This window comes from Pongo abelii, chromosome 12 (genome assembly GCF_028885655.2).
Source record: "Pongo abelii isolate AG06213 chromosome 12, NHGRI_mPonAbe1-v2.0_pri, whole genome shotgun sequence".
NCBI lineage: Eukaryota > Metazoa > Chordata > Mammalia > Primates > Hominidae > Pongo > Pongo abelii.
Window position 1 is genome coordinate 35,452,624 of NC_071997.2, and position 21,875 is coordinate 35,474,498.

Consider the following 21,875-nt stretch of genomic DNA (forward strand, 5'->3'; position numbering starts at 1 on the left):
AATCCCAGCTACTCAGGAGGCTGAGGCAGGAGAATCTTGAACCCGGGAGGTGGAGGGTGGAGGTTGCAGTGAGCTAAGATTGCGCCATTGCACTCAGGCCTGGGCAACAAGAGTGAAACTGTCTCCAAAAGAAAAAAAAGTAAGTTTTCATTGTTATGTAGTAGGTAAAAAACACCTTTTCAGAAGTTATCTCTGTCCCCCTGTGCAGGCGAGCCACCTCATAGAGGACTGCTCGTTTGGGGAAAAGCTGCAGAATGTTTTCCATGACCCAAGAGTCACTGTCTGGCTGGGACAAGAGACCCGGAGGAGCAGGCGCCAGGGAGAGGGGAGGAGATCCTTGGCCTCTCTCTGGGAAGATAGTTACTTTTTACACGGTGGCTGCCCTGCCCAGGGAGGAGGCATTACGCACAGAGGGGTGGCAAGTTATCAGTGACAAGAGAGGGAAAAGAAATACAGTTTCTAGAAAATTTGCCTTTTGGGACTGACCTTCAAGAAAAACTGAGAGAGAAATCTCCAAGGTCAACAGGAAAACGAAGCCACTAGATGTCACCACAGCCAGTGCTCTGGTCATTAAGTCCCCAGATGGAGGAAAGAGCACATCAGCGTGCCTGGACAGACATGGAAAAGCCGGCTAAGACATGCACATGGGTCCAAGGCACTGCAGAATTCCATTTTTCCTACAGTTAATATTTATGGCACAAAAATGCAATAGCTACAGTTTAAGACTGATTCATTGACATGTGACACTTGAAACTGTCCCTCTAAATGTGGATATTATCCACATGTTACTCGACTAAGCATCCACGCAAGACTTGGAGACCTTCTGCAGGCGCAGCCTGTCCCCCCACACCCTGCTCTATCGGATCCCACCTCGCAAGGTGCAGGCTGCATTCTCTCAGGACAACCTGGTCTACTATATCCCCTGGGAACCATTTCGCCTTGGCTCCTTGCCAGATGCTGCCCTTTCCCTTCAGGCTGGTGTAGAGTGGATACCTGAAAGTGCTCCCCATCCCATTCGGGTTGGGGCATGCAGAGATCCAGGTTTTGTCCTAAGAAACAGAAGACAGAGTGCCTTCCACAAAGTGCCTTTTCCTGCCCAGGGCTGCGTTATCTCGGCATCATTCCCTGGGGCCATCTGCACTCAGCTCCACAATGTTTCTCTCAGCCTACCTTTATGACTGCCCACATACGCATTCCTGAGTGAATATGCATGCAGCAGTTCCTAATTCTAAAACCTTCTAAAGGAAGCTCTTTTCCCTGAAGATAAATATCAACCTATGCTCACGTTCTTAAGTTTTGTGGTGTACAATAACTAAAAATACTCTATAAACAAGCATGCATCACTGTTGTTGGTGGGTCCTCCGTGGGAACAGAAGTGGCCCACCTCCCTGCTGTAGTACAGGGAGAAATGCCTGAATGCCTGCTGCATGCAAGCAGGATGGGAGAGCGTGAGGTCCCACAGTCCACATCTCTTGTATCACTGTGGGCCAAGCGCCTGCCCCTCTGGGATCCCAGGAATATGTGATTAAATTGCTTGGTTATTTCACTCTAGGGGTTCAATTCAAGGGCCCAAATGCCAGATCGACTAAACTTAAATCCTGGCTCCTCCCTATGCCAGGTACATCACCATGGGCAAGTAATTGAACCTCTCTTACCAGATTTCTGACCTGTACAGCAGGAATAATGGACCCACTACTGGCTGTAACAAGCATGTATAACAGTTGCTGGTATGTATTACAATTGCTCAATGGATGTTAGTATAAGTCACTATTTAGACCACAGCTAATAATGAGAAGAGTTGCCTCAATGTGTCACTTGCTGAACCTACATTTCCTTATGAAGACAGTCCTAACAATGAGAATATCTGCCACCTCAAAGCTCCACGTTGGTAACTCTACCACTCTACTTTTGTAGGTGCTTTTTCATTTTCTCAGCCCTTTTAAATCTAAAATTCTTTTTCTTAATTCTTCATACCTATTTTGAGCCATACAATAACTCTATGAAATAAAGTTTTATTCTTATAGATGAGTAGATTCAATGTAACGACACCAAAAAGTGTTTTCTCCAACATTCCCACTGCCCTTCCACCTGAAATGATCCGACAAAACTAAACTGTGCTCCTGTTTTTTTACCTGGCACGTCAGCCCCTTTGCAGATTGACCCCAACTCACTTTCCAACCTGACCCTCTGCTCTGGTCCCCTCTTCCTCATCTCCATGCCTTTGACCATACTCTGTCCTTGGCCTTTGAATGCCCTTTCCCTTCTCCCCAAAAGGCCAAATCCCACTTGGCTGCAAGTCCCAGCTGAAATCTCATCTGTTCTGCAAAGCTTCCTTGGCCAGGGCAATGCTGGCTTCAGGGAAGCCATGTGCCACGCCGGCTACCTAGCTTGTATGTCTCTTTCCAAATCCTATTTGGAAACTCGTAGGTAACTAATTATGCCATGGGGTTTCCCTGTCACTCTCCGAATGGGGCGCCCGGTTTGTGTTGTCTTTAGAAGTCTGAATCAAGTTAATAAATTCATGTCACTATTTCCTCCTGGACTCGCTTCTTAAGAAAGTTCACAGTAAGGAGGAAGTGAGGAAAGACTTTATGATAAGAGGAAGGTAACTCAATACTGCCAGGTTTGATTGTTTTAGAGATCTTGGCCAATATGGTATTCTCTGAGTCTCAGCAGGAGGGAAGATTTTAGCCACACGATTCGCTAGAGCTTAGAGGTAGACTAGAAAATGCCACCAAAAGGCCTAGAAGCGAGATTGTCATTGATTAGACCCGGGTTCCTGAGCCTGTGCTTCCTACCACACTCTGAATCTTTACCTGCGAAGACCTAGTGCCAAGTGACCCTTTTCTTTTCTTCTGTCTATCTGTTCTGTCTGTCTATCTATCATCTATCTGTTTAGAGACAGGGGTCTTGCTATATTGCCCAGGCTGGTCTCAAACTCTTGGCCTTAAGTGATCCTCCTGCCTCAGCCTCCCAAAGTGCTGGAATTACAGCCTTGAGCCACCATGCCCGGCTAAGTGACTCTTTCCAAACAGAAAAGCTCCAAACTGATTTTTAGTTTCAGTTATTAGCACCATGCCAGTAGCTTAATTTTGCTATTTCATTAGTATTCCATTGTGAACAGCAAACGTGAGTGTAACAGAGATAGCACTTAGATGCTGAAAGGCAACACAGTAAGAAATATGGACACTTTGACAGACTTGCTCAAGAACTTTAAGATGGAAGTATCCGGTTTTAAATTCCTCTAGAGAGAAATTGAAAACAAAAAGAAAGAAAAAAAAAGCCTTTTATACTTCCCAGAAAAAAATACCAAGGCTAATCTTGTGCTCACAGAAATGTCATACATTGCAGTAAAATGTTGATAAACATGTAAGATTAGGCCCACACACTTCCTTTCTGGTTTTGTATTTTTCCATTTCAGAAACATTCCTAACATGGGCTGTGCCTGTTGCTTGGCTCCGAATGTGTCCTTTTTGAGACTTTAGCTGAGCTTTAGTGGCAAGTGGCCTGGAGGGAGCCCTGGACCCCTCAGTTAATGGAAGGTGGCTCTGGGTGGCAGGGTCACCCAGACTGAAATGTCTGGTTCTCATTCTCCCTCCTTCGCACCCCATTCCACCAGGGCTGGCACCAACCATTCTTCAGATCTATACGATTTCACTTCAGACATGGATTCTCATGTCATTCATGCTCAGCATTATGAAAAGATATTTTCTGCTTGAGATCATCAGGTTTCTAACTGTACATTCTTTCAAATCCTTACAAATAAAAATGCAGAAAAATGGACAACAGCAGAAATGACAGCTCTGTGTTGGCATGTCACAGGTGCTCCCTAGACGTTAACTCACTCAATTACCCCGACAGTCCTGTGAGCTAGGAATCCCAGTTTGTAGACATGGAAACGGAGGCTTATAGGTGGCAGGACTTGCCCCTTCGCGCAGGTTGTCAAAGGTGGAGCCAGGGAGATTTGGCTCCGGGGTCCAGCCTCGGTGCATGCGAGGTCACTGCTGAGTGCTGTGCACCTCTGCTGCTATGTCTTGTGGCTGAACTTTTGGTTTCATGCACTGACAGGCCAAGTTCATGCACTGACAGGCCCTTCTCATGGAATCCATCCAGACAGCTTTGCTCCTGATCCTAGGACCCTGCTTGATTAAATTCCCTTCACAAACAGATTTTTCTCTTGTAGGAGGAAATCCAAATAAATATGCGTTTTCAGTGCTCGTTACAAACTCTGTGGACAAATTCTACATGGAAGAAGATCCAAAAAGGTAATTTGCTCATTGAGAACTTAAAAACCACCCCAACAAATAAAAAAGCACCAGGTTGGCAGGCTGGACCCCAAGAATGTGACTGGAGTAGGCGCTCTTCCCAGAAAAGGGTCCAGAAAGACCAGCAAGGGAGGCCTGTGTCACACTGAGGACAGAAGGGTGGGTTTTTCAAACCTGACCTTACACCTTTCACCAGGCTTGGTCAGAAACCTTCCAAAATATACCAGGGGCATCTAGATTTAACCTGTATGTGTGAAAACCTTCGTCTCCTATTTCAGAGCCCTGCCAGGTTGCTTTCTGCCAAAATATCACTGAACATTTCTGTCCATTACCAAACATTAACTGAGACTTTTACAGCCAATTTGATCATCACTTCAATGTTTCCTGTTAACTGCAAAAGCTGGAAAAAGAGTTTGTGAAACAACTTGAGCCTCAATTCTGCAATGTAATCATCACCATCTAAAGGGGCCCATGAGAAGAGTAGGGGCCTTTGACTGAAGGTCACTTGATTGAGGCCAGGTGGTCACCATCTCTTACTCATAAGGACTGACCACATCTGGCCCGACAGTCGCATAGACAGGGTCCTGCCCGAAGCTGCAGGTGGCAGGTGGCATCACATGCTAGGTGAAGACCCTCCGGGTCTGGGCTCAAATGATACCTCGGATACTTCCTAATCCCTTTAACCCTTGGCAAGATCCTCATCCTCTCTAGGCCTCAGCGGCTACCCCATAAAATGGAATGAAAAATGTTCCTACCTATAGGGTGTTAGGAGCAATTTAGATCATGCAGTTTAGGCATTTACAAGTGCCTGGAACAAGTCATCAGGCGATACACAATGGTTTCGATGACTGCCACTGGAAACTAAACCCTGAATGCTAGTTTCTGACCTGCAGATCTTTTGTTCTTGTTTATTGTTATTTTTTTCTCTTCGTAGCACCCTCTAAGCACATGGGTGGGTACGGTGGCCTGTCCAATTTCATGGCATTGCTTGCAGACCCATGGAACAGTCAAAGTCTAGGTTACGTGTGTCGCCCAGGGCTTAAAATCACCAATTTGTTAAATGCACAGTATTAGCAGCCATCTCTGGAGTTATTGGCCAGCCTATTTTTTACTTTTATTTTTTTAAGATGGAGTCTCGCTCTGTCACCCAGGCTGGAGTCCAGTGGCGCAATCTAGGCTCACTGCAACCTCCACCTTCCAGGTTCAAATGATTCTCCTGCCTCAGCCTCTGAAGTAGCTGGGATTACAGGTGCATGCCACCACACCCAGCTTATTTTTGTATTTTTAGTAGAGACGGGGTTTCGCCATGTTGGCCAGGCTGGTCTCCAGCTCCTGGCCTCAAGTGATCCAACTGCCTCGGCCTCCCAAAGTGCTGGAATTACAGGCATGGGCCACTGTGCCCAGCCCTATTTTTTCTTTAGTTTGTTGAATTTTTGAAGCCCAGAACGTAGGTAGATCCCCCAAAAACTCTGTAATCAGTCTACGAAAATATTTTGTTAATACTAACAGGTATCCAAGAAAACGTTCAGGAAGTGTGTAATGCCAGAGGATCATAAAATTGTATTAGCATTGCCTATTCTCCACTATTACACTGGCCATACAAATCAATATCTTTACCCTTTGAGATCACAGCATTTTCCCAGAGTAACTTAATAGAAATAAAGATTACAATTCAGTGGCTACATAGAGAGGATGTTCAAACTATAGAACAGGCTCTGAAGTCTTGCCTGTCTCATTTAAGTAGGTCAAGACTCTCAAAATTAGCCTAATTCCCATAGGCATGCCAACATTTAAAATTCACACACATGAACACGTCCTTCAGAGGGAAGTAGCTGAGGCCTGTGGTGGCTGTGCTATTTTAAGAGAAGAGATTGGCCACCAGACCTAAGAGCACAATTCCTCTATCAGGTATCTCCCCGCCTGCCAGGATTGTGGGCTTTACTTCCAGAAAAAAACAGGAACATTTTTTTCTATCATTGCTTCCACTACAAACCCAACTACCTGATTATTTTTGAAAGTCAAGAAAAGCACGCCTAAAGCATCAAAAGCCCCAAATGCCAAGGTCTCGCTTCAATTCAATGTCTCTTTTTGTTCCAAAATGTAGAAAATCATACAGTGTAACCCCACGTATCTCAAAACATTAATCCGGGTTGAAAAGTTCAGCACAATTCACTCCTGGCTTGACAGCAGCCTTGATGATTTTGGCTCCATTTGGGAGACTCTTGTTTATTTGCTCATAAAACATGCGTAGAAGGATGACGGCTTTTAAGGGTCTTTCCACTAAATCACTGGAGAAACAGCAAGTGATTTTTGTTTTGTTTTTATTTCAGCCACTGGTCAGGGATGATTAGCCCCAAATATCCAAAATCTGTCCTTGAAAGTGAGACTTACCTTTTGCCAGATGATATCTGAACCTCTCACTTACGTAAGTATTTCTTTTCCAGGTAAAGCTTTTATAATTGTATTTTTCTCGGGCTATCTAGTTCTTCCTCAAACTGGACATGTTTATTGATGTTTCCAAAATGAAAAGCGACAAAGAGAGAGGGTGAAGCTTCTGAAAGCTGTGTGGAAGGGACATGTTACAAAAAGAATAAGGAAGTAGTCAGCAGAAAGGTGGCAGTCTGGAGCTTACCCTGTCAGCTGCTAGAAGAGTACGCGTGCGAGTGCGAGGGCTTGTATCTACGTATTAGAAAGACCATATGAAGCAGACCCCTGGTTCTCCCCAGTATTTTTTTTTTTTTTTTTTTGAGACAGAGTCTTACTCTGTGTCCCAGGCTAGAGTGCAGTGGCATGATCTCGGCTCACTGTAACCTCTGCCTCCCAGGTTCAAGTGATTCTCGTGCCTCAGCCTCCCAAGTAGCTGGGATTACAGATATGCACCACCACCCCCAGCTAATTTTTGTATTTTCAGTAGAGACAGGGTTTTGCCATGTTGGCCAGGCTGGTCTCGAACTCCCGGCCTCAAGTGATTCACCCGCCTTGGCCTCCCAAAGTGCTGGGATTATAGGCTTTGAGCCTATGCCCCTGGCCTGGTTCTCCCCATTTTATAGATGTGGAGATGTACACGGAAGAGTCAAGTAACTGACCTAAGGCCACATAGCAAGTGAGACACAGAGCCTGGGCTGGAACTGGGCAGTCTGGTGGCTGAGCTCTCATGCTTGGCCTGTTAAATACACGAAAAGGGACTGAGAAAGGTCGTCAGGTACAGTGAGACACGCAGCAGGCAAGATGGGATACAGGAAGATAACACAACTTTTAGAGTAGCCAGATCAGCTATTTTTGCTTATGGTATTTCAAAGGTTTGGCACAATACCACTGTTGAGTTTCATTTCTTTTACATTCAGTACAGCATCTGCCCTGAAGCCAAAAGACACAGGGCTGCAGCATTGGTTTCGGGGGCTGCTGCTGTACCTCTTTCGTCTCTGCTCAGGGCAGAGGTCTCTTTAGCTACAAGATGGAAACCATCCCTCAACTGTCACTAAATCCCTGGGAACAGAAAGTGATGGTGCAGCCTTCTGATGCCTGTCTTTCCTAAGAATGATGTGATCAGAGAAGGAAATAGAAGGAACACATGTGGGATGTGCTAGAATGATCCAACTGCAGGCATGGCCTAAGTCAATCAGTCAGCAGCAATGTGCTGATATTACCAACCAGGGAGGAGAGCGGCAAAAATTCCTACAGAGCACAAAGCAACGAGACCAGAAAAGAGATAGTAAAATGCCATGAACTGACTTGGTGCCCATTCAGTTGGGAATCCCTTTAGAGATGCCAAAGGAACCCCATTTTGTAGCCAGTTTCATGGCACTCAGGATGATAGCCACGTGAGGGGTTTCACTGGTGTGTTTTAGAAGCCGTTTGCAGGTGAAGGTATCAGAGAGCTCAGAGCTACGGATGGGTCCCCCAGGGTGTCCGTCAGCAATCCAGGTTGGAACAAGGTTCTGCTGAGAAGTGCAGGTGAGGGTTCACCACCTTCAACCATGGGGCAGTTGGTACAAGTGACCAGTGGTCTCTGCTGAACGCTGTGCCATACCAGGAGAGCCGTGAACACATTTCCCCATTGAAAGAAAACAATACAAATCCTGTCCTTCTCTCATTAAAGGAAAAGAGCCTACAATCTTCCAAGGACTTTGTGCTTTTATGCACCCATTTATCCAGGAACCATCTCTGGTTCTCTCATGTACACATTCATTCATCAAATATTGACTGAGCACAGCACCTGCTCCACGTTACTCACCACGGGCAAACAGACAAGAGGAAGAGAGCACTGCCCTTAAGAAAGTTCCAGTATTAGCAGGCAGCTGGGTAGTTAGATAAGGGCACTAATTGCTAGAATACAGAAAATGTACTTAGAGACACTAAACACAAAAGTCCTGGCAAGGCCCTCACCCAGTGCTTGTGGGCAGAGATCACATTCGCTAGAGGGAAGAAGCTTCCGAAAGGCTACATGCAGGGTCCACACCCCTCAGAGGGGGCTCAAGAGACAGACTTCAATGGTGGATCAGGGCTTCAGCACAAACCACAGAGAAACCCGTGTTTCCTAGGGGAGCGCTGGGGACCAGCAGAGGCCCGCAGCAGGTACCTTGCAGTCACAGCCGATGGGTTTCCCACACTCCTCGCAGGTGTTGGCGAAGAGGGTCTCAAAGCACACCACACAGTAGGGGCTCTCCTCCCGCAGGATGTACTTCTTGCCAAAGAGAGATTCGTTGCAATGGTGGCAGTCAAAGCGCTCAGTCATTTTGACTCCTGGCTTTTCAGCAGCCTATCAAAAAGAAGAGAAAATCCAGGTCCCATTAAGCACTCTCTGAAAGAGGTGCAGGCAAAGGCATTAACTGTCCCACTGTCTGTCATCTTTAGCCAAAAGGTGGCTAATTCCTCTGGATGAATAATTAAAACTCACCCTTTAATCGGTCATAATTTTCAATGATAACACCTTTTTTTCATTAGCTAGGGCAGTTTTGTGTTTGAATGCATTCCACTTTTTTTTCTTTTTTTTTTTTTGGAGACAGAGTCTTGTTCTTTTGCCCAGGCTGGAGTGCAGTGGTGCGATCTCGGCTCACTGCAACCTCCACCTCCCAGGTTCAAGCGATTCTCCTGCCTCAGCCTCCCGAGTAGCTGAGATTACAGGCACCTGCCACCACACCCAGCTAATTTTTATATTTTTAGTAGAGACAGGGTTTTACCATGTTGGCTAGGCTGGTCTCAAACTCCTGACCTCGGGTGATCTGCCCACCTCAGCCTCCCAAACTGCTGAGATTACAGGCATGAGCCACCACACCTGGTCACATTCCACTTCTTGAAAAGCACAAATTATTTTTTACTGTGTCAGAAAAAGCTATCTCAGTTTTAAATGCAGGTAAGCGCTGGCACCAGAGCCCCCATCCTGTCCGGCTGTGACCCGGCCTTGCATCTTCCCCTTCTCCCTGCCTCCAAAATAGAAAGGCAGGCATAGAAATAATATGTCCATTTCTATAAAAAGATTTTCCGTGAGCTCCTCTTTATGATTCATGATTTGAATAGGAAGAAATCACAGTGGCAAAAGGGAGGGAGATCTGACCTGGGAAACCTGAGATTAGATGCAATGGGGGCACTATTACCCTTGACCTCGGTATTGCACTGGGAGTGCAAGCTGACCTTGCACAAGAAAAACTGCCAAAGTCCCTGAGGATGAATCATTGCTCCCTGTGGGTAAGATCATCCTGCAGCTGCCCAGGTACCCTGAGCGCAGGATAAAGGGAAAGACTCACTTCCCAAAACGACGATATCAAATAGTCGGAAATGCAGTGGCAGCAGTCAGTGGCTCCCTGGGCAATACCTCAAGCCCTTCCAACAGGAACAGGACACTGGCGAGGTTGCGGAGAAAAGGGAACATTTATACACTGTGGGTGGGAGTGTAAATTAGTTCAACCATTGTGGAAAGCAGTATGGTGATTCCTCCAAGAGCTAAAAACAGAACTACCATTTGTCCAGCAATCCCGTTACTGGGAATACACCCAGAGGAATACAAATCATTCTACCATAAAGACACATGTACATGAATGTTCATTGCAGCACTCTTCACAATACCGACAACATGGAATCAACCTAAATGCCCAGCGATGACAGATTGGATAAAGAAAATGTGGTACATATACATCATGAAATACTATGCAGCCACAAAAAAGAATGAGATCATGTCTTTTGCGGGAACATGGATGGAGCTGGAGGCTATTATCCTTAGCAAACTAATGCAGGAACAGAAAGCCAAATACTGCATGTTCTCACTTGTAAGTGGGGGCTAAATGAGGGAACACATGAACACAAAGAGGTGAACAAGAGACACTGGGGTCTACTTGAGCGGGGAGGGAGGATGGCAGGAAAGAGAGGAGCAGAAAAGACAACACTTGGGTACTAGGCTTAATACCTGAGTGATGAAATAATATGTACAACGAGCCCCTGTGACAAGAGTTTACCTATACAATAAACCTGCATATGTACCCCAAACCTGAAATAAAAGTTTAAAAAAAGGCATCTCCATGCCCGGCACACTGCATTTTTCTAGGATGAATATGCGGTGTGCATAAGCAGCAAGTGACGGGCCCTCCTCTTATGACCATTCCTATAAAATTATGTTAGAATGATCCTGGAGAGAAAAAGCCTACCACAGGAATAGCTGGTGTGGAGAAACAGCCATAAAAACACAGACAATTTTCTTCAGGAATAAATGGCAATATTCCATTTGCTAAAAGTGGAAAGTTTTCTCTGTTGTTAAATAGGTACACTGGGCTGGGTGCAGTCACTCACGCCTGTAATCCCAGGACTTTGGGAGGCTGAGACAGGTGGATCACCTGAGGTCGGGAGCTCGAGACCAGTCTGGCCAACATGGTGAAACCCTGTCTCTACTAAAAATACAAAAATAAAAAAAATTAGCCGGGTGTAGTGGCACATGCCTGTAATCCCAGCTACTCGGGAGGCTAAGGAAGGAGAATCATTTGAACCCAGGAAGTGGAGGTTGCAGTGAGCTGAGATGACACCACTGCACCCCAGCCTGGGCGACAGAGTGAGACTCCGTCTCAAAAAAAAAAAAAATAGGTACACTGGTTGGCTATGTAACTCTGAGCAAGAGTTCACAGGCTCTAAGAAAACTTGGTTCAATTTGCAGTCTTCAAAAGATAGGAGAGTAAAATCCCAGAATCAGACCTTCTGATGCAAATAAAATATTGCCGCCTGGTTTATGATTACAGTAATTTTGTACTATTGCGTATACATGATCCTGACAACTATAAGCAAGGAAAAGATCATCTTTCAAGAATTCATTCTTGGATATTTCTGTGTTTACAGAATAATTCTCTTCCAAGAGCAATAAATATGCAGCTGGACACATGTGGCAAGATCCGTCCTTCTAAATCACTCTTCCTGGAGTTAAAGAAAACATTGTCTGGACATTCTTGTGATAACATCACAAGATGAGGCTCTTGAGCACTTGAATTATTATTCTGAAACCCAACGTATAAATATCCTTTGTAACGCAGCCATCTCGGGTTGGAGCAGCCATGCTGGCACAAGATTCAATGCTTTCCTGTAATTGTTCAGTTATTGGCCTTGAAAGTTGCTGTCATTTATTTCATCACAATTGAGAGCTGTTTTTCCAACATATATATTTTTTCCAATAAAGGGTGTGATTTAGCTATGGGACAAGAGGCTCGCTGCCCATTCTGTGCCCACAAACATAAGAATGATAATTTGGGAATTTGAAATAAGAACCATGAAAGGACAGAGAACTATAAATCGTGGAGTTGTAAAAGCTGGAAACAAATCCCCAGATTATCTATGACAACATCCTCATTCTATGGATGGAAAAACTGAAGCCCAGGCATATTTATGAAAAAGTGGGTCCACTGAGCTTTCTCAAATAGCCATCTGACTTACAGAAAATGAACTCCCAGTCTAACTTGAAAGGCCATCTGTGTGGGTCAGGACAAGCACCAGCCCTGCTAGGGAAGGGAGACAGTCTACAGCCTCTGTTAATGTCTGCAGAGCTCCATTTATGTTGGCAGCTGGTGAAAGGGGTAGACCTGTTTTCCTCTGAGGTAATAATCATGATCATGGTGCTCATATACCTGATGTGTGTTTTCCACTGCCTCTGATTCTACAGGACCAGGACAGAAAAAAACAAAAACAAAAAAATCTGGCCAGGTGCGGTGGCTCACGCCTGTAATCCCAGCACTTTGGAAGGCTGAGGCAGACGAATCATGAGGTCAGGAGATTGAGACCATCCTGGCTAACACGGTGAAACCCCGTCTCTACTAAAAATACAAAAAAAAAAAATATATATATTAGCCGGGCGTGGTGGCGGGCACCTGTAGTCCCAGCTACTTGGGAGGCTGGGGCAGAAGAATGGCGTGAACCTAGAGGTAGAGCTTGCAGTGAGCTGAGATCATGCCACTGCACTCCAGCCTGGGTGACAGAGCGAGACTCCGTCTAAAAAAATAAAAAAGAACCTAAGAGAATAAACTCTGAAAATAAGTAGGGCTCCATATTTGCTCAAAGTATGACCAAGGTTATGAATGTCATCATGACCAATGTCATCATCAGTGATATGATGAATATCATCATCAGTGATACCAGCTCCCAGCAGGAACAGCAGCAGCTGCCATCTGCTCAGTGGGTCCACCTGGGAGGAGGCACTTGGCCCTGTGGTTCAGCTCCTAATTCTACAGAATTCTTTCTGAGAGTGGTGGATCCCTCTTCTACCTTGTTCCTCATCTTCTAAGAAGTCACTAGAGTTCTACAATGAGCAGAGAGCATTTCTACTCCAACCAACAGGGCAGAACATAAAATGAGCACCTGCTGCTACCTAGGAGCACAGCAGGATGCACTGTGTGAAAGCAGGCCCCTGAAGGAGTTCCACACAGTTACATACTGCACAAGCCCTGAGCATCAGAATAAACAGTCCATGAGCTAATAAGCAAGCTCAGAGCTTCCCTTCTATTACAACGTGTTTAAAAGTATACCTATTGTCCTATATTAGAAATCTCCTATAACTTGCATTTTTTTTTTTTTGAGACAGAGTCTTGCTGTGTCACCCAGGCTGGAGTACAGTGGCATGATCTCAGCTCACTGCAGCCACCACCTCCCGGGTTTCAGTGATTCTCCTGCCTCAGCCTCCCGGGTTGCTGGGATTACAGGCATGCGCCACCACACCCAGCTAATTTTTTGTGTGTGTATATATATATACATATATATATATATTTTTTTTAGTAGAGACGGAGTTTCACCATGTTGCCCAGACTGGTCTCAAAACTCCTGACCTCAGGTGAGCCGCCTGCCGTAGCCTCCTAAAGTGCTAGGATTACAGGCATGAGCCACTTGCATTTTCTAAATCCCATAAATACCTGATTGCTCATTCATTCACTGAATAAACATTGGTTGAGCTGGAACTATGTGTCTAAAGTCATGAAAAGTGCGGAAGATACAAAGATGAATAAAATGCAGGCCCCTCCCCTCAAGGAACTTGTCATCTAGTGAGGAAAAGAGATATATACCAAACAGACTACCAAGCCCCGTACTCAGTGCGTGCTGGAGGTGCACAGGTATGATGGGCACGCAGAGGAGGAGCCCCTGAGAGAGCAGGCAGGCATCCCAGAGGAGATGCTATCTGTGCTAGGAACAGGTCAGCCAGGTGATATGGCAGGTCAGGTCAAGGGGTGGAGTAGGCAAAGCCAGAGAAATGAGAGACAGAGTAGGGTAGGCAGAGAGCCCAGGAAGATGGAAGACCCAGTCAACAGCCAAGGCAATGAGGGCCTGCGTGCCTTGTTCATGGACTTGGATGTGCCTCGCAGGCAGTGGGGAGATGGACAGCCAAGTCAAAGTTTACTGCATGGAAGCCTGCCTTTACTATGCAAGACGGGGGGCAATGACTCCTAAAAAATGTATCAGGGTATCAGAGTCCATTTCTGAATGATTTCTTCAAATAAAAGTAGGACATCTTGGTTCTACAAGGACTTATTAACCTAATTGTGTACAATCCATTTACTCTCTCTGAACTCCACATCCCTCCTGATAGGTTATCAATAATTCCTGCTCCTTAGTTGGTACACAGGAATGCTGAAAGCATCAGGCAACAGCTTGCAGGGAGATGCCCAAACATAAGGCGCAACCCCTCCTTGTTATTTCATTGAATCAAATTCCAAATCACAGTTTCCTGGAGTTCTTATTCCTCACCAAGCTAAATCATTCCATGATGTCATTACCCCTTTGGCCCTGAACAGGGTATTTGAAAAAGCTGGATCTTAGGGTACAGGCTTGACTCCAGGCCAAGGGAACTGCAATGGGTGAGGCAGGTGCCAGGTGCAGCTCGGAGGTCTGGGGATGGCCCAGGGAAGGCTTTGATCTCTGAGTCTCTCGCTAGCCCAGCTTTGACTCAGATGGAAGAATAGGTCGGGTACAGGGGCTCATGCCTGTAGTCCCAGTACTTTGGGAGACCGAGGCAGGCATATCGTTTGAGCCCAGTAGTTCAAGACCAGCCTGGGCAACATGGAGAAACCCCATCTCTACAAAAAACACAAAAAATTTGCTGGGTGTGGTGGCATGCATTTGTAGTCCCCACTACTCAGGAGGCTGAGGTGGGAGGATCCCTTGAGCCCAGGAGGTCGAGGCTGCAGTGAGCCATGATAGCACCACTGCTCTCCAGCCTCAAGGAAACAGCCTCATGGCGACACAGACCATGTCTCCAAAGAAAAAAAAAAACAACATAAAAAGGATGTAAGAATAAAGGTTCAGAGGGCCAGGGAGCAACAATGCACAGCTACTACTCACAATTCATACTAATTTTAAAAGTTCACAAGCTTATCAATGTGATCTATCTTTAAATTTTCAGATTCAAAAACTATAAAACAAAGTATGAGTGGGGAAAGTGTCAAAGCTGGAGGAACATAAAGGGAAAAGGAAACAGAAAGAGTAAAGAGAAGGGGAGAGGGGTGGTGACAGGACAAAAAAAGGAAGGAGGAGGGTAAATGAAATGAGGCAGAAGAGAGGCAAGGACCCTACATGCCAGGAAGCTCATTTTTTTTTTTTCTTGAGACAGTGTCACTCTATCACCCAGGCTGCAGTGCAGTGGCCCGATCTTGGCTCACTTCAACCTCCACCTCCCAGGTTCAAGCGATTCTCCTGTCTCAGCCTCCCAAGTAGCTGGTATTACAGGCGTGCGTCACCACACCCAGCTAATTTTTTTTTTTTTAACCAGAAAGATTTCAATCAAAGGAGGGGCTGCCGTGATAGACAGCCTCCCTTGGCTTGCTGGCTCAGGCCTTGGAGTTCCAGAAGCCTGGCAGATCCCTACAGGTAAAGCCTGAAGAGGTCAGATTAGCAAAAGAAGTCTATTTAAGCATCCTCTTCAGTGCACCTTTTATTGACTACCTACTTTGATCTGACCCCAATGGGCCCATTTTCTCCTCCCCCTTTGAAACCCCAAGTGCTTCTCCCTATCAACCCCGCTGCAGGAGGCTCCTCTAACATAGTCATTTCCTAAGGAGAAATCTGTGAACGTTCCCGAGTCCTTCCTGTATGCAGCCCTTCAACACATGCAAAAGCAGCTTCGGTAAGTCAGTCCCTAGATCTTTAGATGTCACCGGGATCCACGTGGGACGTTCAATTGCTTATCAATAATCAACCAGAGCTTTCCAGAGCCAATTAGGAAAACTGGTCTATGTGGGCTCTTTTAAAAAATATATTATAAAAATGCAATGTTTTCATGCAATTGCCCTGTCCTCTACCAACCGTAAGCATTGGGAAGGGTGCCCACTACCTGTCGCTGAGACCTCACCAGCAGGGAACACACACAGGACCCAGGGGTTTGTGAATACTTGTGGAATGGATGAACAAATAAATGGACGGGTGGATGAATACAAGCATGTCAGAGTACAAACATACAGGCAAAAATCAAGCATGAAAAATTAGAAACATATTATGTGAACAATCCATTCTGCATAGCAAACCCAACATGTAATGTAGTTTGGCATACGACATCATGAGCTTCCATGGCTGCCCTCGTCCCTCCTTCCAGATAAGCTGCTGCTTCCGCAGCGGATAGAACTCTTCTTATTGTGTTTGGACTCCAATCCCATGCGAACACACAGCTGCACAGTCCAGGATGCAGCCTGGCCAGGTCAAAAAGTAAAAAGCCAGCTGGGAGTCCTGCCCGCTTTGGGAAGAATGCACAGATCCCCAACACGGTCTCCAGGTGTCAGCAGAAGGCCCTGATGTTCTACAGACATGTGGTGCCTATAATCAAAGATCCTCCACTCAAAGGCACGGGACTCTCACACCTGGAAATGTGCTCAGAGAATACTCTGCACCATTTTGTTTTCCTATGGATGGGAGTATCTACACACAAAAACTGCTCACCCCCAACACTCTTCATTTGTCTAGCTAAACGGTTTGTTTTAAACAGAAATTCTGATAAAATGGAGAGGGCCATCATGTCAAGGAAAGTTGCTGTTTTATAAACTAGAACAATGGATCAAGCCTTGGAGCTCCTAAAGAGAGAGGATCTCTTGAGCCCAAGAGTTCGAGGCTGCAGTGAGCTGTAGTGCTGCCACTATACTCCAGCTTGGACCACAGTGTAAGACCCGGTCTCTAAAAAAAAAAAAAATTTATATCAGTTGGATATGGTGATGTGTGCCTGCAGTCCTAGCTACCTGGGAGGCTGAGGCAGGAGGACTGCTTGAGCCCAGGGGTTTGAGGCTATAGTGAGCTATGATGGCACCTGTGAAAAGCTACTGCACTCCAGCCTGCACAATAGAGTGAGACCCTGGAAAAAAAAGAAAAGAAAAGAAGGAAAGAAAGAAAGAAAGAGAAGAAAGAAAGAAAGAAAGAGAAAAAAGAAAGAAAGAAAAAAAATGTATCTAGCATCCACTTGAAATCTATTTTTAAATTGTTGGATTTTAAACAATCTTAGTTTGTAAGGTATAAAACTGACTATGCTTACCACTGTATAATATATTTATGGATTAATTTAATGAGCCTTTACTACATGCATGTACAGGCAGGTGTCAGAGGTGTATTATAGTTTACATAAACCGGTAACTTCCAACTTAAAAAAAATAAACATCTTCATTCATCTCTGGTGGTTCTGTGTGAGGCAATGTTTGAATAAGGTAAACTGCTGTCTTCTGAATTATCTTTTGAATATTGAATACTAAAAATAAATGGGAAAACAATAAATATCAAATTTCTGATCTGAAGTCCATGACTACAAGAGGAGTTACATTTGTTTTGATGTCGTTTAGCCTTTTGAACCCAGCCGACAAGAATGTGTTGAGTAACCACTGTTTTCCATGTGCTACGTGAGGCACTGGGAAGCTGAGATAAAACACACAGTCTATGAAGGAGTTCCAGTCTCGTTCTAGCTCCAAATAATTTAAATCACCTTTAAGATCCCATCTTGTCATTTAATCTCAAAACACGTCAATTGCAGCCATGCAGGACAACCATAGCTGCACAGGCTAGAATGGCGGGTGGCTTCGGGCCCATGAATCACACCAGTGTGGGGACCAAGGGAGACTCCATCCTGTATGCTATGGCTCTACCATGCCTTCCCTGAGTAAGTTACGAACACTTCTACACCTACAAAACGAAAACCACCCACTCTTCTTCATGGCAGGGGTCTCTTCTCACCTCCCAAGTGCGGCTCATTCTTCACTCTCCCAGCCCCCATCTGAGGTGCCTATGACCCCCACCCCCATGCTGGCCTTTCCCTTGGTGTCCAGCAGCTTCCATGAATGACTGGCCACCTCCTTCTCCCTGCAGTCCTGCCACTCTGTGGGGTTTCTCCGGCACACTGCAACAGGACTCTGTCCCGAGAGGCTTGCACACTTCCTTCTGCTTCATTCATTGACTGCCTGCTTCTTACTGGCTCCAAAAGTTGTATTAACCCAAACAGACAGGTCTATTTCCTTGTTGACTGACAAGCTCCATATTTACATACTGCAAGGTCATTCTGGCATTAATTCTTTTCACCCATGAAAACAGAGCAGCTGCTTCTGCCACAGACATCCCGCATCTCACTCAAGACCGTATGCCTGGAGGATCTTGAAGCCGCAGACAGAATCAGGGTAGTAAAGGCGTGGGTCACGAAGGCTGAGGATGAGTGTGAAGTCTAAGTTCACATCAGGCGAGACACCACCCACGAGCACTGGGATGGACCTGGGAGACCAGATGCTGCTCCAGACCCCTCGTGACATCCCCATGCAAAGAGTATGTTTTACAGCAAGAGGAAAGCCAAGACTCCCAGGAGCAAAGTAGTGATCAAATCTTAAAAAAAGGGAGAATGACAGTTGGTGGGGAGACTTTTTAAGTAGATGTTACCAGAGAGCTGCAGTAGTCAGGGTTTTCTAGAGAAATAGAACCAACAAGAGATGTACATAGAGAGATTTATTGCAGTGATTTAGCTCACACAATTACAAAGGTGAAAAAGTCCCAAGACCTGCAGTCAGCAGGCTGGAGACCCAGGAGAGCCGATGGTGCAAGTTGCAGTCTGAAAAGAGCAGACTCTATAGACCCAAGAAGAGTCGAGGTTTCAGTGTGAGTCCAAAGGCGGAAAGGACCAATGTCCCAGCTCAAGCAGTCCGGCAGGGGGGCTTCCCTCTTACTCAGTTTTTTTGTTCTATTCAGGCCTTCAACTGTTTGGACAAGGCCCACTCACATTATGGAGAGCAGCCTGCTTTACTCAGTCTACCCATTCATATGTCAAGCTCATCCAAAAACACCCTCCCAGACACACCCAGAACATATGACTGAATGTTTGGGCACCACATGGCCCAGTCAAGTTGACACATGAAAGTAACCATCACAGGAGCTAAAACTGAAATCCACAATTTAGGATGACAGAGGAAATTCACTTGACTCACCCCAAAGTCAAAATGCCAGCCTAGTCTCCAGGAAGACACAGTTCTATCCACTAGAGAAAACACATGTGTTTTGTTTCAGATGGTCATCCTGAGGAAGCAAACTCAGTATAATGCAACTTGAGATGGACACTTAATAAATGTGGCTTTGATCAAATTCTCATAATAAAACCGCACAGAAGAACCCAATGTCTAATGTTTCCATTCACCCAACCTCAAGGAACTTTGTACCTCAGGGCATCTGAGTCAGAGAGCCACTTAGCAACTCAGGCCCGGTGCTGACAAAGGAGGCTGCCTGAGTCATAGAGGCTGAGTAACTGGCCCTCGGCACAGGACAGGAGTAAACTACTCCTGATATCTAGTCTGGTTTTTTTTTTTTTTTTTTTTTTTGCAATATTCTATTGGGCGTTTTTGACTGCAATTTAAATATCTTTCAGTACTGGAAATGGTTTAACACGCAATCTTGGGTCAAAGTATGCATCATAAGGCCTCATAGAAATATTCAAATGTTAAAAAATAAATAAATATTCAAATGTTCCTCCCGTGGTGCGTTTAGTGGTTAGAACTCAGGTTCTCCAGTTAAGCTGCCTGGGGTCAGATCTCAGGGATACCATTTACAGCCTGGGAAACCCTGAGTTAAAGTTACTTTGATCTCTGTTTTCAGTGTCTTTACCTGTAAAAATGAGGCTATCAAACATGTATACACTGTCTATGATGTCCAGGCTTTTTAACAACCCTAACAAAAAGACAATATCATTGTCCGTGTTTCCCAGTGGAGAAAATCGAGACACCACGAGATTAAGTGACTCGGCCCAGGCTGCACAAGTTGAGGGACCCGGATGTAAATTTAGGCAGCCTAGATGCAGTCCCCCGCATCCTCTAGCCTACTGCATCTGCCTGTGGCTATTTGCGAGACGGTGAGCTAAAATGAGACAGAACCTCTGTGCCCAGAACAGTTCCTGGTCTGTAGTAAGCCCATCATCAGCTTTCATCGACATGTGATGGTGTAAACGCATTTTAAACCATGGCAGGCTAATAAACACCATGGAAACACAATTCTATGTATTAACTGATGATCTTCTAAACTGGGGGGTGATCTAAATCCAGTAACACTTGAAAAAATTTTATATAAATGCACAATGAAATGTTGTTTGAGTTTGGTTTTATTAAAGTTTAATTGATAGACTAGGAATTCCTGTACTTCTAAGACTTGCTGCAAATGGTTTTTGTTTTGTTTTGTTTTGTTTTGTTTTTGTCTAAAACATCTTTGGGATAGCGCAAAACCTCTTTTCTTTAATATATTATTATAAAACACTCATTAGTAGAGTCAGCAGCAAAAACGTGAGATGTATTGGGAGTTGTGTTTTGAAGACAGTTCTGATTCTAAACCCAAATTGTGATTTATTACCTTCCAAAATATGTGGAAGGGAGTGCGGGCCTTAAGTTCAGGGATGTCTAAGCACACTGCTGCTTGGAGGCCAGCTACACATTTCAGCTAACCGGATTAGCCTACTTCCAATTAAAACCCGACCGAGGATATGAAAATAAATATGACTGATTCATTTAAAATCAGAAAAACAGTCAATATTTTCTTCCCTCAATTTCTGGTATGCTAAGATATCACACGAGTGCGACTTAAGAAACACTTAGAATCTTTTTCATTAAAAATAAGCCATTTTTGTTTTAACCGAATGGCTCAGTTATTAAATGTCTACCTGAGTCAAGGAGCGAGGTCACACTGCAAACTCCACTTATTTCTACTAAAGAGAAATGGCCCGGACACCCCTGCGCAGACCACCGTGCCAGGACAGCCCGCTCGGGAATCGGGCCTGGAAGCAGGCGGACAGCGTCACCTCCCCGCAGCCGCCGGCTAGGACCCGCGGCCAGCCTTTACCCAGGCTCGCCCGGTCCCTGCCCGCATGGCGGTGCCCCACCTGGTGAGGACGCGGGCTGCAGTCCTCCCTCTGGGGATGGGTCGGTGGGCTCCTCTGAGCTCCAGCGCCCCCAGGGTCTAGACCCCTCCCATTGCCCCGCTCCCCTCTCCCCGTGGTCTCCCCACCCCCAACCCCCAGGGATCGGCTGTCCTCTCCCGGGTCTACCCCACAGCTCAACTCCTTTCTCCCGGCTTCTCCCCGCACGGTTCGGCTCCCCTCTCCCAGTGGTCTTCCCGGACCCACAGCTCTGCTCTCCTCTCACCAGTCTCCCCAACTCCGGCTCTGCTCCCCTCTCCCTGGGTCTCGCACCGGATTCGGCCCCCTCTTCCGAGCCCTGGTGGCTAAGCCCCTCGGCCTCCCTCCGGAGCGCAGGGGGTTGGAGGTACTCACGGCGCCGCAGCGGGCCGGGGACTCCCGGACGGGGCTGGCGGGCGCGGGCGGCTGGTGGCTGCGGCTCCGCTGCCGGCCAAGTGGAGCGCTGCGCGGCTCCCGCCCTCGAGAACCCCCGCCGTGTCATTTGACCATATAAGGAGATGCACGCCTCGGCTCGCTGGCACCGGGCGTGGGGCGCGGGGGGCGGGCGCCCCCAGGCCTCGCGGTTGCCGTGCCCCCGCCCCGGGCTGCGGCGGTCCCGGCCCGTGCTCTTTGTTTGCCAGGGCTCTTTTCTTCGTGCCCTCCGGGTCTTGGGAGCACAGTGGTTATCGGGAGCGTCGCCTCGGGCGTGGGCTCTCGGGCGCGAGTTTCGGACGAGGCCTGGGCGTAGTGGCAGGGGTCTGCCCACACCGGGATCTCTG

At 46.3% G+C, this 21,875-nt stretch overlaps 1 protein-coding gene and 1 long non-coding RNA gene across 4 annotated transcripts in view; one reads left to right on the top strand and one right to left on the bottom strand.

The window, feature by feature from the left end:
- FHL2 (four and a half LIM domains 2) overlaps positions 1–21,599 on the bottom strand; it is a 38,378-nt gene extending 16,779 nt beyond the window's left edge. Inside the window, exons 1-3 of one of the 3 annotated variants that reach the window (XM_063713536.1) lie at positions 21,472–21,567; positions 19,151–19,200; positions 8,845–9,024 (exon numbers count right to left, since the gene is read on the bottom strand). In XM_063713536.1, coding sequence (XP_063569606.1) covers positions 8,845–9,000 — 156 coding nt within the window. In that variant the 5' untranslated portion in view covers positions 9,001–9,024; positions 19,151–19,200; positions 21,472–21,567. Of the gene's footprint in view, positions 1–8,844; positions 9,025–19,150; positions 19,201–21,343 lie in introns of all 3 variants that reach the window. The other 2 variants (XM_002811729.5, XM_009236811.4) reach the window with 2 other exon arrangements.
- LOC129057635 (uncharacterized) lies at positions 1,489–6,705 on the top strand. Its single transcript, XR_008522264.1, has 3 exons — positions 1,489–1,727; positions 4,184–4,265; positions 6,596–6,705. It is a non-coding gene; the product is annotated as an uncharacterized LOC129057635 (long non-coding RNA).
- Positions 21,600–21,875: the final 276 nt, after the last annotated feature.